This window comes from Leptosomus discolor, chromosome 22, assembly GCF_034619465.1.
Source record: "Leptosomus discolor isolate bLepDis1 chromosome 22, bLepDis1.hap2, whole genome shotgun sequence".
Lineage (NCBI taxonomy): Eukaryota > Metazoa > Chordata > Aves > Leptosomiformes > Leptosomidae > Leptosomus > Leptosomus discolor.
In genome coordinates this window covers 8,175,658-8,187,471 of record NC_141412.1, presented here as the reverse complement: position 1 = coordinate 8,187,471, position 11,814 = coordinate 8,175,658, and the positions used below count along the sequence as shown (strand labels likewise).

The 11,814-nt window shown below is 64.0% G+C and overlaps 1 protein-coding gene across 1 annotated transcript; it reads left to right on the top strand.

Annotated features, from left to right (window-relative positions):
- The first annotated feature begins 1,023 nt into the window (after positions 1-1,023).
- Positions 1,024-10,939, top strand: LOC147413968 (glutamine-rich protein 2-like). The gene is made up of 19 exons (XM_086476894.1): positions 1,024-1,353; positions 2,390-2,494; positions 2,993-3,061; positions 3,214-3,324; positions 4,305-5,166; positions 5,297-5,391; positions 5,529-5,620; positions 5,758-5,872; positions 6,043-6,234; positions 6,502-6,627; positions 6,853-6,927; positions 7,235-7,399; positions 7,558-7,679; positions 8,704-8,760; positions 9,059-9,160; positions 9,714-9,833; positions 10,015-10,121; positions 10,254-10,358; positions 10,746-10,939. Exons 1-19 carry the CDS (start codon positions 1,024-1,026, stop codon positions 10,937-10,939), a joined length of 3,144 nt encoding a protein of 1,047 aa, XP_086333020.1.
- Positions 10,940-11,814: the final 875 nt, after the last annotated feature.

Genomic DNA, 11,814 nt, shown 5'->3' with positions numbered 1-11,814 from the left:
GCCTCGCTGAAGGAGATGTCAGTGCTCCAACTGCGTGACAGTCGGACCTGGAGGTTTATTAAGGAAGAAGAAGTTCTTGTTGGTTATTTTTGTAAGCAATCTCCCCGGTTTAAAGATTTTCCCCACCGTTCGAATTCCTCCCCGGGTTGGCTGGAGGCACACCTTCACCTGCATTTCTTATTCCCTTCTTCCACGGCTCTTTGCTTGGGTGCGTGGTGCTGGAGATGCATGTGTTGATGCGGGCAACAGCTGCCTTCCACTGTTCCCGCCTGAGGGAGGGGTAAAGCCTGCCGGGCTGTTGGGTACAGCCGCCACATGGCGGTGTCTCAGCCGGGCCTGGGCTCCTCCTGGAGGCGTTCGGCCCGGCCTGGCCCGGCCGTCCGGCAGGTGTCGACTCTCTGCACGGGACGCGGCCCTTTGCAGCAACCTGTTTCCAAGCAGTGACGTCATCAGCTGCGTTGTGGGGGCTCAAGCGGAGAAGGCGGCGGGGCGCATCGGCCGCGCCTGGAGCGCGGGAGCGGGACGTCGCTTGGCAACGGGACACGCTGCACTAGCCCACCTGTAAACATGGGCAGGTGGGCAGCTGGCTCGGCCAATGGGTGGCGAGGAGCGGCGGGTGGCGGCCAGTGAGGAAAGGGCAAGGGCGGGCTGAGGGTGCAGAAAAAGGCCGCTGGGTGCAGGTGCAGGGCCACAACGAGCCGGGCTGAGGGTGCGGGATGGGGGTTCGGGCTGGGAGGGGGGGGCTGGAGGGTTGAGAGAGCGGGGCTGGGGCACCGGGGTGGGGAGAGCTGGCTGGGGGAGTTGGAGGCGGCCTGGGTGGTGGGGAAGGGGACACTTCATCCCCCCCAAAGCGCTGCCCTCGGTGGGGGGCACCCTGGCAGCAGTTGGATGGGGTTTGGTTGCTTTCTGTGAGGAGGAGGAGGGCTGGCGGCTGCCCATGCCTCCTGTCCTCCCAGGACTCCAGGTAAAAAAGCTCCCGGCCTCCCCAGGTCGGGCTCTGTGTTTTCGGGCAGGGCAGCAGCGATGGCCCCGCTCAGCCTGTCCCAGCTGCTGGACATCGCCATCGGGACGCCCGAGATCGGGGCCGTCAACTTCACGGCGCTGTACAGCCTGCTGCAGGCCGTGCTCTGGCACCTGGGCCTGCAGGACCTGCCCGCACAGGAGCAGGGGGACCTCCTGGAGGGGGACCAGCCCGCCAAGGCACACCCCAAAGAAGGGGGACAGGGCGGAGGTCCTTCCCCTGGGAAGGACCCACTGCAGGGGACGGCAAGCAGCCCTGAGTTCGCCTCCATGGCTGCCGAAGTGGGGCAGAGGAAGGAGACTATCCAAGCGAACGTGAGCGGCATCTCCAAGGTAGAGGCTCTTCCCAGTCCCCTGGGTGCTCCCTAATGAGACGCTCCCTCCTCTGGGGTTTGCACTGCTGTTGTGCTTCCCTTAGACCAAGGTCTGGTTTAAGCCCAAGCTCTTGGCAGCACATGGGGCTTCACTATGGGGAAGGGATGGAGTTTTGGGGAGGAAGAGCTGAGGTTGAAATGCCGCTCCTCACGTTGCCATCAGCAAGTTGTGGTGGGTCCGATACAGCCCCTGGAGCCCTTGTCTCCGCTGCCCAGAGAGGCTCAGCACCTCTCGAGGTCCGTCCCCACCACCCTCTCCATCCCTCCCTTCCCTACTCCTGCCCTACGGCTGGGTACGGCGTCAGCTCCCCAGGCAGCTGAGAGGCTCCATGAGCACCTCACGGGTCTCATCTCTCACCACAAATCCCCTTGACTCACCCAAGGGCTAAACCCAGCACCAGCGGGGACTGGAGAGGGGCCTCATCCTGCACTACACTGAGCTGCTCGTGGCCGTGCTTCACTTGGGCATCCCCAATGGGAAGAAATAAGCTCAGGTTCAAGGAAAGAGCCACTCTCAGCGCTGCAGGGCCGGATCCTGCCAGGGCTGGCACAGGGAGAAGGCAGCAGGGAGGGTTTCCCCGGATGGCTGAGCAGAGAGCGTTCACCCTGCTCAGGGCAGGCCCCTGCTTGATGGCTCCCCACTTCGTTAGCAGCGGTTACTGCTGCCCTCCTGGGCCAGGCTGTGGTGGAGAGGGTGGCAGTGGCTCTTTGCTCTTTGGATTGGCTTCAGCGGTCTTGCACGGAGCCTGGCACAGGCAGGCAGGGCTGGACCCGTACCTGCTGATTAGGGTTGTGCGATAGGCTCCCCAGGGCAGGGCTGGGGGTGTCTGGGGAGGCGCTGCCCCTTCTTGGCTCTTGAAGATGTGAAGAATGGTCAGTGCTGCCCGCAGGGCCCTGCGCTGCCCCTCAGCTCTGTACAGACCACAGCAGGGGTGAAGCTTCTGGTCCCCAGGGACCCTCCTCTGGGTCTCACCCCCGCTGCCCCCCTCTCCTAGGCCACGGACCTCTCCCAGGATCTCCTCAAGGAGATCAGTGGGATGAAGGCGGCGCAGTCCCGCATGGGAGAGGACATCCGGACGATCCAGAAGGCGCTTGGCTTGGTAAGCTGCCGCCGAAGCCCCCTGGGAGGGAGCTGGGCCCTTTGTCCCCCTCCCTGCCCCTCTCCGGGTCACCCCGCTGCCCCTGCCTCATGGCCCTGGGTGTCAGCTGGCGGGCAGGGCACCAGGAGGGACGAGTGGGAAGGCTGTCCTGAGGGGGGAGCAGGGGAGCTCAGCCCACCCCACCTGGAGCCCCCCATCCTCCGCTTGCCAGGGCTGCCTGGGAAGGGCAGAAACGGGCACCGCTGCCTGCAGGTCAGGCTGGTGGTAGAGGTACCTGCGTCTGACAACCAAAGCGACGTTCAGGCACTCGTTAACTACACAGTCGTAGAGAAAGTGACAGAGGTGCTGGGAAGGAGGGGAGATAAAGTTCTACCCGTGTAATACAGCCACAGCCCTGCCCAGCCTCCCTCTGTCTTGTGCCCCAGTTAATTTGTGGATGCTTCTTTTAAATCCTGCTCCTGTGTCCCGATTGCCATCCTTCTCCTCACCCCTCTCCAGGAGAACCTCCAGGATGCTGCTGGACAGCTGCCAGGCCTCCATGACCAGACTGCGTTGGACAGTGATGTGGTACAGCTGCGTCCCCAGGGGACCAGTGCACCCAGTCCCTCTGTGACTGGGCACGGTGCTGGGCAGAGGTGGTGGGGGGTCAGCGCTCCTGTGGGTCCCGTCCTGCCTGGCTCCGTGGCCAGGGCTGACCCCTTGATCACTTCATTCCCCAGAAAAAGCTGAAGGAAAGGCTGAGCCTCTACCCCACCCCAGAGGAGGTGAGCGACATGGTGCGCTGGGAGGTGCTGGAGGATTGCCTGGTGGGCAGCAAAGCAGGAGGTGAAGAAGGAGGAGGAGGAGAAGCTGAAGAAGAAAGAGAAGGTGAAGTAGGAGGAGGAAGAGAAGGAGGAAGAGAAGGAGGAGGAGGAAGAGAAGGAGGAAGAGAAGGAGGAGGAGGAGGAGAAGGAGAAAGAGGCCAAGGTCTGCCAACGGTGAGTGCTGGGGGATCCTGGCTGCAGGAGAGGGACCAAGTGGGACCCCAGCCCCCGGTGCCACCAGCTGCTGCACAACCTGGGGCCTCTGCGGAGGTTTGCTCAGCACTTCTCTGCCCTGCACGTCCCACTGGGAGGCAGGACCTGGCACAGGCCGAGCCAGGGCAGCTCCTCGGCTGGCCAGACAGACGGACCTCCTCCATTGTTTATGCCATTGACGGCCCACAACAGCCCCTCCTGAAATCCTTGGGGTGACCACACAGCCCCGTGTCCTCGCTCAGTGTTGGGCAAGACCACGGCTCCCTGCTGTGCTGGTCTCTCTGGGGCTGGTAGGTGGGAGCAAGGGACAGCAGAGGGACATTTTGGGGCAAACCCCAGCATTTTGGATCGTGAGCCGGTTTCCAAATCCTGCCTGGGGCTGCTGCTCCCGAAACTTGGGTGCAGCCCGTTGGGCTGGGAAGTGGGTCTGGTCCAGCAGGTCTGGGGTACTGAATCCCGTCGCTAGAGGAAAAAATGCTGTTGTGTTAGGTGGCGTCAGTAGGGTGTTGGCTGATCCTCTGGATCGGCTGCTGAAACGACTCCGCAGGCACGAAGGCGACCAAAGGGCTAAGGGGGCTGGGGAGGGACCAGGAGGCCGTGGCTGCAGGAGTTTGGGGGGGTCTCCACAGGGTGGGCAGGCTTTGCCTTTGGGCTCTTGTCGGGTACTTGAGTTTGGCTTCATGAGGCGGGGGATGTGGGGACAGGGGCTGGGCACAGGGTGGGTGGGCCCTGGGTCTGCCCTTGCTGCTGCACTTCTGTCTGTAAACCTGCTCCCCTTTGCCTCCTCTTCCCAGGAGGGCAGTGGGGGCCAGTCTGCCCCTGCTGAGGCCCCCACTTCAGATGCAGGCACCCCACGTAGGCCAAGATCAACGTCGGCATTAAAGGTACCTGGGACACAGCCTGCACCAGGGACCAGCAAGGGGACTCCAGGGATGCAACCTGGCTCCCTCAGGATGCAAGCAGGGATGCAGAGAGCACCCAAGACCCCTGAGACGTGGGCAGGTGCTCCTTCAGATCAGACAAAGACTTCTGATGCCAGCAGCACCGCCCTAGGAACACAGCCAGGGTCCCCTGGCACCAAGACCACCACTCCAGGGATGCAGCCAGGATCCCCTGGCACCCAGACCACCGTCCCAGGGATGGAGCCAGGGACCCCCAGCAGCCAGACCACCATCCCGGGGACACAGCCAGTACCTCCAGGGACCCAAGGAGGAGGAAGAGGGGTTCGATCAAGCCCCCCCAGCCTGGAGCCCAGCCATCCTGCTACTGAGACAGTCCCTGCTGAAGCCACCCACGGTGCTCAGGAGATGCAGATGGATGCCACAAGCCCCAAGGAGGGAGGCAAGGCTTTGCCCAGCGCACAACTTGCCCTGGCAGGCCACCCAGCAGTGGGCACCCTCTCGCTGACAGCCCAGGAGATCGCCCTGGACGCCGCTCCCAGGGCCACATCCCCTTCTCAAGAGCTGGCGGTGCCCTGGGGGTCCTCGGGATCCAGCAGCGCCTCCGAGCGCTACGCAGAGACGGTGGAGGCTCTCCGCCAGATCGGGCAGCTCAGCCATCTCTACACTGCCCTGAAGGAGCAGGTGGCCCAGCTGGAAGCCAGCAAGCCAGAGCATGCTGAGCTTGAGAAGCTGCGTCTGCTCTTCCTGGAGGGAGGTGAGAGCCCTGGCGGGGCTGGTAGGGGGATGATTTTCATGGGGACACCCTGGGTCAGGGGCTCCTCACCCCCAGAGCCTGGCCCCGAGGGTGATACCCCCTCGCTGACCCTTGGACCATGTCTTTCTAGACCAGGAGAGCATCACCAGTGTCCTGGCCAACCTCCGGGACTGGGTGTCCTCCCTGCAAGGCCTGGCCAGCGATCTGCAGGGCCAGAAGGGGAAGGTGAGCCAGTGGCAGACCCCGAGGGGGCTGCAGGGATGCCAGGGGGGCTTGGGTAGGGACGGGGCAGGTGTAGGGCTCCCATGCTGGGACGACACGGGGGAGCCATGCCCTAACTCTGCCACTACTGCGGTTCCCAGATCAGGCAGCTGGAGGATGCCCTTGGGAAGCTGGGGGTAGTTGGAGCCGACCAGCAAGCGGATGGCATTGGCCAGATCATCCAGCAACTGGGGTAAAAGAATGGGAGAGGGTTTCCTACCCCATGGGGTTGCAAGGGAGCCCCCCACATTCCAGTCTGGGGGGCGACGGACACCCCCCAAGCAGCCTCGTGGAGGCTAAGCCTGCCTGTGTCCCTGCCTCGTTGGCCAGGTCCACGCTGCAGGAGGTAAAGCAGGAGCTGAAGGATCTGGGAGAGCAGCAGGAGATGTCCAAAGCCATGCTGGAGCAGCTGGTGACCAAGACGGCCGACCAGCTGCAGGAGCAGGTGAGGTCCAGGGGAAGCGCTCCCACCGCCCGCCAGCTCGGTGGGGTGGTCGTGGCAAAGGTCCTGGTCACATCCCCTGGCTGGCTGGGGCCATCGAGCCTCAGCGTCACCAAGGCTGGTTGGCTGCATCCGTCCCATCTCAGAGCCGATTCCTTCTCCCCTTCCTGCAGCTGGACAAGCTGAGGGTGATGGTGGAGAGTGCGGGGCAGGAGCAGGCAGCGTGCCCCACCTGCAGCACGGACATCAGCATGCAGGTGGGACAGCTCCTCCAGCGCTACGAGAAGCTCCAGGAGGTGGTGGACTCCTTCATGTCGCAGCAGCCCGTGGGCAAGGTGGTGAGGCAGCTGCCGGGGAGGAGCCAGGTAGGGAGATGCCAGCATGGGGGGCTTGGGAGGGGGTTGCCAGGACCACCCCTGGCTTGTCGTACTTCGCTGTAACATGGGGCAGCCCCTCGCTGCCCCCCACGTTGGCTTATACGCATCAGCAGCATGCAAGGAAATGAAAACCTTGATGCAAATGTCCTGTTGGCACTGAGAGCCTGGGGCCACTGGCCGAGTACCCTGGGTCTGTCCCACTGGGCAGCCAGCCCCTCCTTGCATGGCACCACCTTGTCGTCTTCCTCCCTGAAGCAGGACGAGTTGCTGCTGAAGCACATTGAGACCACCCTCGTGAAGGTGCAAGGGGACTACGAGAAGCTCAGGTCTGTCACGGGGAACCTCCTGGATGACCAACACCAGAAGCAGATAGATATCGAGGTAGGTGGCTGAAACTCCCGTAGGGTCACAACATCCTCCGGGCAGACCCCAGGCTGGGGACCACAAGGGAGTTGTCCCCCTGCCAACCTGCTCGCAGCCCCGTGGAGGTTCAAAGTACCTTTCCTGGAGGTTTTTTGGGCGGCGGGTGGCAGAGCAGGGAGTGCTCATCTGCCTGGGAGGCTCCGACCCTGCTGTGGTGCCATGGGCTGCTTTCTGTGTTGGAAGGCTCTGTTCCAGTCCCTGGAGAGGCTGAAGAAGGAGAAAGCGGACAAGGAGGACCTGCTGCTGGCAATTGATGTGGTATGGCCCCGAGGGGCTCCGGCGCCAGCCAAGGGGGTCCCAAGCAGGGTGACAAACACCCCTTGTCCCCTGGGGCTCGGTGGCAGAACCAGCCAGGGGGAGGGAGGATTTCCAGACCAGCTGTGGGTCCCTTGTCAGGTCCCTCTGTCTCCCTCCAGGTCCCTTCGGCTGGTGGGACCAGCCTCACAGGGGTGATGAGGCAAGCAGGCCACGTAGCCGCTTCTCCCTCTCCTCCCAACACAAGCTGGCCCTGCCCATTGTACCTCCAGCCTTTCCTTACCCCTCTCCCGCCTTGCCCTGTTGCTAGAAAGCAGACAAATCCGCCCTGGCCAGCAAAGTCAGTCACACCCAGTTTGAGGCAAGCATGGAGCGGCTGAATGAGGCGATCCAGGAGATGCTGAGCCGGATGACGTGCCAGGAGCAGGGTTGGCAGCAGGCCCAGAGGCAGCTGAGTGAGGAGATGGACTCGAAGGTGAGGGGTGGCTCGTCCCAGCGGTGTGAAGTTGGCACTTTGGGGGCTTGGCAGCCCAAGGCAGCATCCCTCTGCGGGTCCCCCCCTCCTGGCTTTTCCCTGGGGACCATGATGTCCGAGCCCGGGGCAGTCAGCTGAGGGTGTGCATCCGTCCGCAGCTGGACCGCCTGGAGCTGGGGCCTTTCCGGCAGCAGCTGGAGGAGCACTGGAAGGGGATCCTGGAGCAGCTCAAGGAGAAGCTGAAACCGCCGGACGCTGACAGCGCGGCTGGGATTAAGAAGTGAGTGCGATGGGGACGGGGACGGCTTTGGGGACAGCACTCGCCCCCTTCCCTCTGGCTATCACAGCCAGTGTCTGAGTGGCCCCCCAGTATCTGCCCAGTGTAGCCAGCGAACCGTGGGGATGCTGGCAAAGGAGCTATGCCTTCTCCTCCCAGTAGCAGGTTCCTGCCTAGGAGGGGGCACCTGCAAGAGGGAGCCCTCCTGAACCGAAACTGGGGTGTGGGTGCAAAGGCTTCCTGGAGCAAGGGCAGGGAACAGCGGCTCGTCCCCCCGGGCAGGGGTGCGACGCTCAGCGCTGCGGAGCTGGGTTATGACCTGCCCTCCTGGCAAGGTGCAGGGGGGTAATTAGCGCTGACGAAGCGATGAAAGCGAGGCGAGGGCTGGTTCGGACGGCAGGCCTGGGCACCTGGGCCCTTCACCTCGCCTCCTCGCCCACCCTGGGCAGCCACAGGCACCTGCCAAGTTTTGGAGGTGCCAGCGGGGCCAAGGCGAGCGTGTCCCAGTCCTTGGGGCAGTTGTGATGAAGCTCGTCCTAAAAAACCGTGGGAATCCTGCATCCCTCAGGTCTGGCAGCTGCTCCCAGGCTGGGAGCATCCCACTCCAGCAAGAGGTACAGGAAAACCCCCATTTTGTCTTTCCCATCACCCCCAGTTCCCATGGAACTGGGGTGCTGTGGGTGTCCTTGGGATTAGTTCCCATGGCAGTGGTGGTTTTTGGGTGCTCCCCTCTGCGGATTCTCTGGTGCCTAATAGGAGGTGGAGGTTTCTCCTAGGTGGGAGCCCATGAACAACCACTCTCCCCCATCGTACCCTCTTTAGTTTATAACCAGCCAGCAGGCTGGGCTATTACTGGGATGGTGGGGGATAAAGCCGGCTCGAAACCCCATGGTTCCCCCCTGCAAATGCTGTAACTCGCCACAGCGAAGTGCCCAGCACCTTGCTGCTGCCTGCAAGCCACCTGCCTGCATGCGGGCCGGTCTGTGTGCCCCCCAGCAGCTCACCCTGCCCTTTTCTCCCCATTCAGGGCCCATTTCCACTGCTTGTCCTGCGACCGGCCCCTCAGCATGCTGATGCCTGGCCAGTGAGTAGCACCAAGCACGGGTGCACTGGGGGGGGCTGCATGGGTGGGATGGGGAGGACATGGGTGCTGGCAATGCCCTGCTGTGCCAGGCACGGGGGGGTGGCTGCCTGGGGGGGTCTGAGCCTGCCCAGCCCCTCTGCAGCACTGCCCATCAGCGGAGGGACGGGGACACCTCCTCGGGGGGCAGCAGGCAGGGGGAATGCTGTGGGGTAAAAGCCCGTGGGTTTTGGGGCATAGCCCCGAGCTGGGGTGGGTCATTTGTCCCCTGTCACCCACCTGCGGCTCCTGCCCTTCCCAGGAGCATCGTGGCCCTCCCGGCCATGCAGCCGCTGCCGTCCCGCCATGCCGGGCGCCCCCACACCGTCCTTGAGCAGGAGCAAACACAGCAGCGCAGGTACAGGTAGGGAACGCGGGGACCCATCCCTGGCCCCTGGGGTGCAGGGGCACCCTGCCCCGGGGAGGGAGAGCTCTTCCTCGGGTGGGGGCGGAGGGGTTCAGGGGGGCCTGGGCAGGGGAGCAGATATGCTACGGGGCTGTGCTTGCCCCAGGTCTGTGGGGGTTTACAGCCCGCTCTGCGCTGCCCCGTCTAGCCCAGGTCTCGGTCTCAATGGTGCCGAAGCCACATGTCACAAGTTGTGTCTGGTCTCAGCCTGACCTCAGGCTCAATGGGGATTCAGGTGCCTCCTGTGAAACAGGTCACTGAAATTAGGCGCTGCAGCTGGGACAGCCCAGCTCCTGCCTCCTGGTGTCCTGGGTGTGGGGTGCAGGGACCTGCCCTGGCCATGACCAGCTCGCCGGGGCTGTGGGGAAAGAGCAGATCCAGCACAGTTGTGGGGGGAGCCGGGAGGGACCTCACTGGGGAGCAGCCCCCTGGCCCCCTCCTCAGTGTAGCAGGGTGAAGCACGGGGTGCCACAGTGCTGGGTGCTGAGCATCCCCGTGCCCTGTCCCACAGGGAGCGGGCAGCCGAGTGCAGGTACCCCAGCGTGCCACGGTCCTGCGGGGGCCGGCACACCGTCGGCGAACAGCTGCAGCGGGGCCCTCGCAACCAGCCCAGCACCCGACGGCTGCTCCAGTCCCCAACCGTGCTCTCCCGCAAGGTAGGGACGTCAAAGGTAGGGATACGGCAGGAGCGACCAAGGCTGGGAGGGTGATGCTGAGTGTCCGGAGGGAATCTGTGCCTCAGTTTACCCGGGGAGAGCTGGGTGTGGGAGGGTTGCGTGGGGATGCTGAATTCGGTCCTGTGTTTCAGCCAGCCCTCTCTCTCCTTCCCAGCACACCGAGATGGAGCTATTGGGTCAGGACGGCCGCATCTACAGGGGCCGGAGGGACGAGCAGGTGCCTGTGCTTGTGGGTAAGGACGGTAAGGCCGGGGATCCGCTGGGTGTGAAGGGAACAGCCAGGCGGGCAAGGCACCCGTGGGGTGCCAGGTTTTCCCCCACCCCTGTTCCCCCTGGCTCCCCCTACCCCAGCTCCCTCTGGTCTCTCCTGCCAGGCTTCCTGAGGGAAAAGCCCACACTGTCCCCAAGGCAGTGGGACATCCAGGACACTGGCCTCCTGCTCTCACAGCCCCAGAGCGCTGGGTCCTCACTCAGCCAGACGGCTATGTCCCTCTCAGGGCACCGGGGGAGGGGGGGAACAGGGCACCCTGCTGTCTCCTGGTGGGTGGGGGCCATCAGGGGACTTCACCTGCGGCCGGGAAGGGTGGAATGGGGGTCTGGGGTAGGATGGGGAGAGGCAGGATGGAGGGGGAGGACCGGAGGATGGGGCAAGCAGTCCCCACCTTGGAGGTGGAGTGAGGTGGGGGGCCATGGGGGGCTTGGTCCTGGCCAGTGTCTGCTTCAGGGTGGGGGCCAGGACCCCATTTCTGGGTGTCTCTGGCCAGGCAGGTGCCCCTGTTGCCTGCTCCGTCCTGGGCTGGCAGAGCTGCCTGCAGCCGGTGCCTGCCCCGTGGGCTGCAGGGGGGCTAACCCCTGCCCCTCGCCCCCAGGCACCACCACCCCGCTGCAGCACAGGCCAGCCTCGTCCCATAGCCACCTCTCCCAGGCGTTGAAGTTCCTTCGGCCCCACCAGGATGGATCCAGCGCCCCAGCAGCCCGGTGGGACTGGGGGTCCCTGGCCGAACACCCACCATCCCCACCACCGAGCAGGCGAGCGAGTGGCTCCAGCTACTGGCAATAAAGGGTGATGGGCAGCCAAGCACCTGCATGGCCTCAATGGGGTGGCCCTGGGTGGGGATCTTCCCATCATGCACAAGGAAGGGTCAGCAGCCTCCCTGGTCCTGCGGCCACATGTCAGCGGAGGAGCTGAAGCCACCCCCTGTCCAACCCCCTCCCAGGGTCTGTGCTGGCCCCGCGTTGCCGTGCTCCCCCTGACACCCCCTGGCCTCCACGAGCCCCGACGGCCCCTGCCAGGGGAGCTGGTGGCCCCAAAGAGAGTCTGGGGGAGCAGGAGGTTGATGCTGCTGCTGAAGGAGGTGTAACATGGGGACCTCAGTGGGAAGGGTGGCGGCAGGACAAGGCTTAAGGCCAGAAGCAAATCCCGCCCCAAGCCCCCAAGTTTGCTGTCGCTTATCCCAAGGGATGAGCTTCACCGAGCTCGTTTCCTTATCTCCTAGTGGAGAAATCCCCTTTCTCACCCCCTTGTCCCTCTTCCAACGCTGCCATTGATGGGAAAATGAAGGCACCGACCCCGCTGCCGCCCAGTTCAGGGGCAGCTGGTGCTTCCCACCTCCAGAGCAAAGCACCAGAACCCCTTCTTTGCCCCCAACCCTGGGGGGACACGTCCCCTCCTTTCCTTTATGCCACCCCCATGGCTTGGGGCTGCTTTTCCCCAGCCCCTTTCTGCCACCCATTCCGTGAGAGAAAGCCCCGCTGCGTGCTGAGACCTAGCCCAATTTGTGTCAGGAGTGGAGAGGTACCAGGCAAGAAACCCCCTGGAAGCAGTGCGGGGAAGTGTGGCCATGCACGTGGGGACAGCCCTGGCTCCCCCAGGCAGGCATGCAACGACACGTGGCCGGGGGCAGGGATGGGACAAAGCTGGTGGGACTTCTTGGG

Bases quoted from the DNA above. Each gene is read 5' to 3' on its own strand.
- LOC147413968 (XM_086476894.1), top strand. From the start codon at position 1,024: ATGGCCCCGCTCAGCCTGTCCCAGCTGCTGGACATCGCCATCGGGACG. The intron at 6,235-6,501 runs GTAGGGAGATGC...TCCTCCCTGAAG, and splicing joins AGCTGCCGGGGAGGAGCCAG to CAGGACGAGTTGCTGCTGAA. The intron at 7,400-7,557 runs GTGAGGGGTGGC...ATCCGTCCGCAG, and splicing joins GTGAGGAGATGGACTCGAAG to CTGGACCGCCTGGAGCTGGG.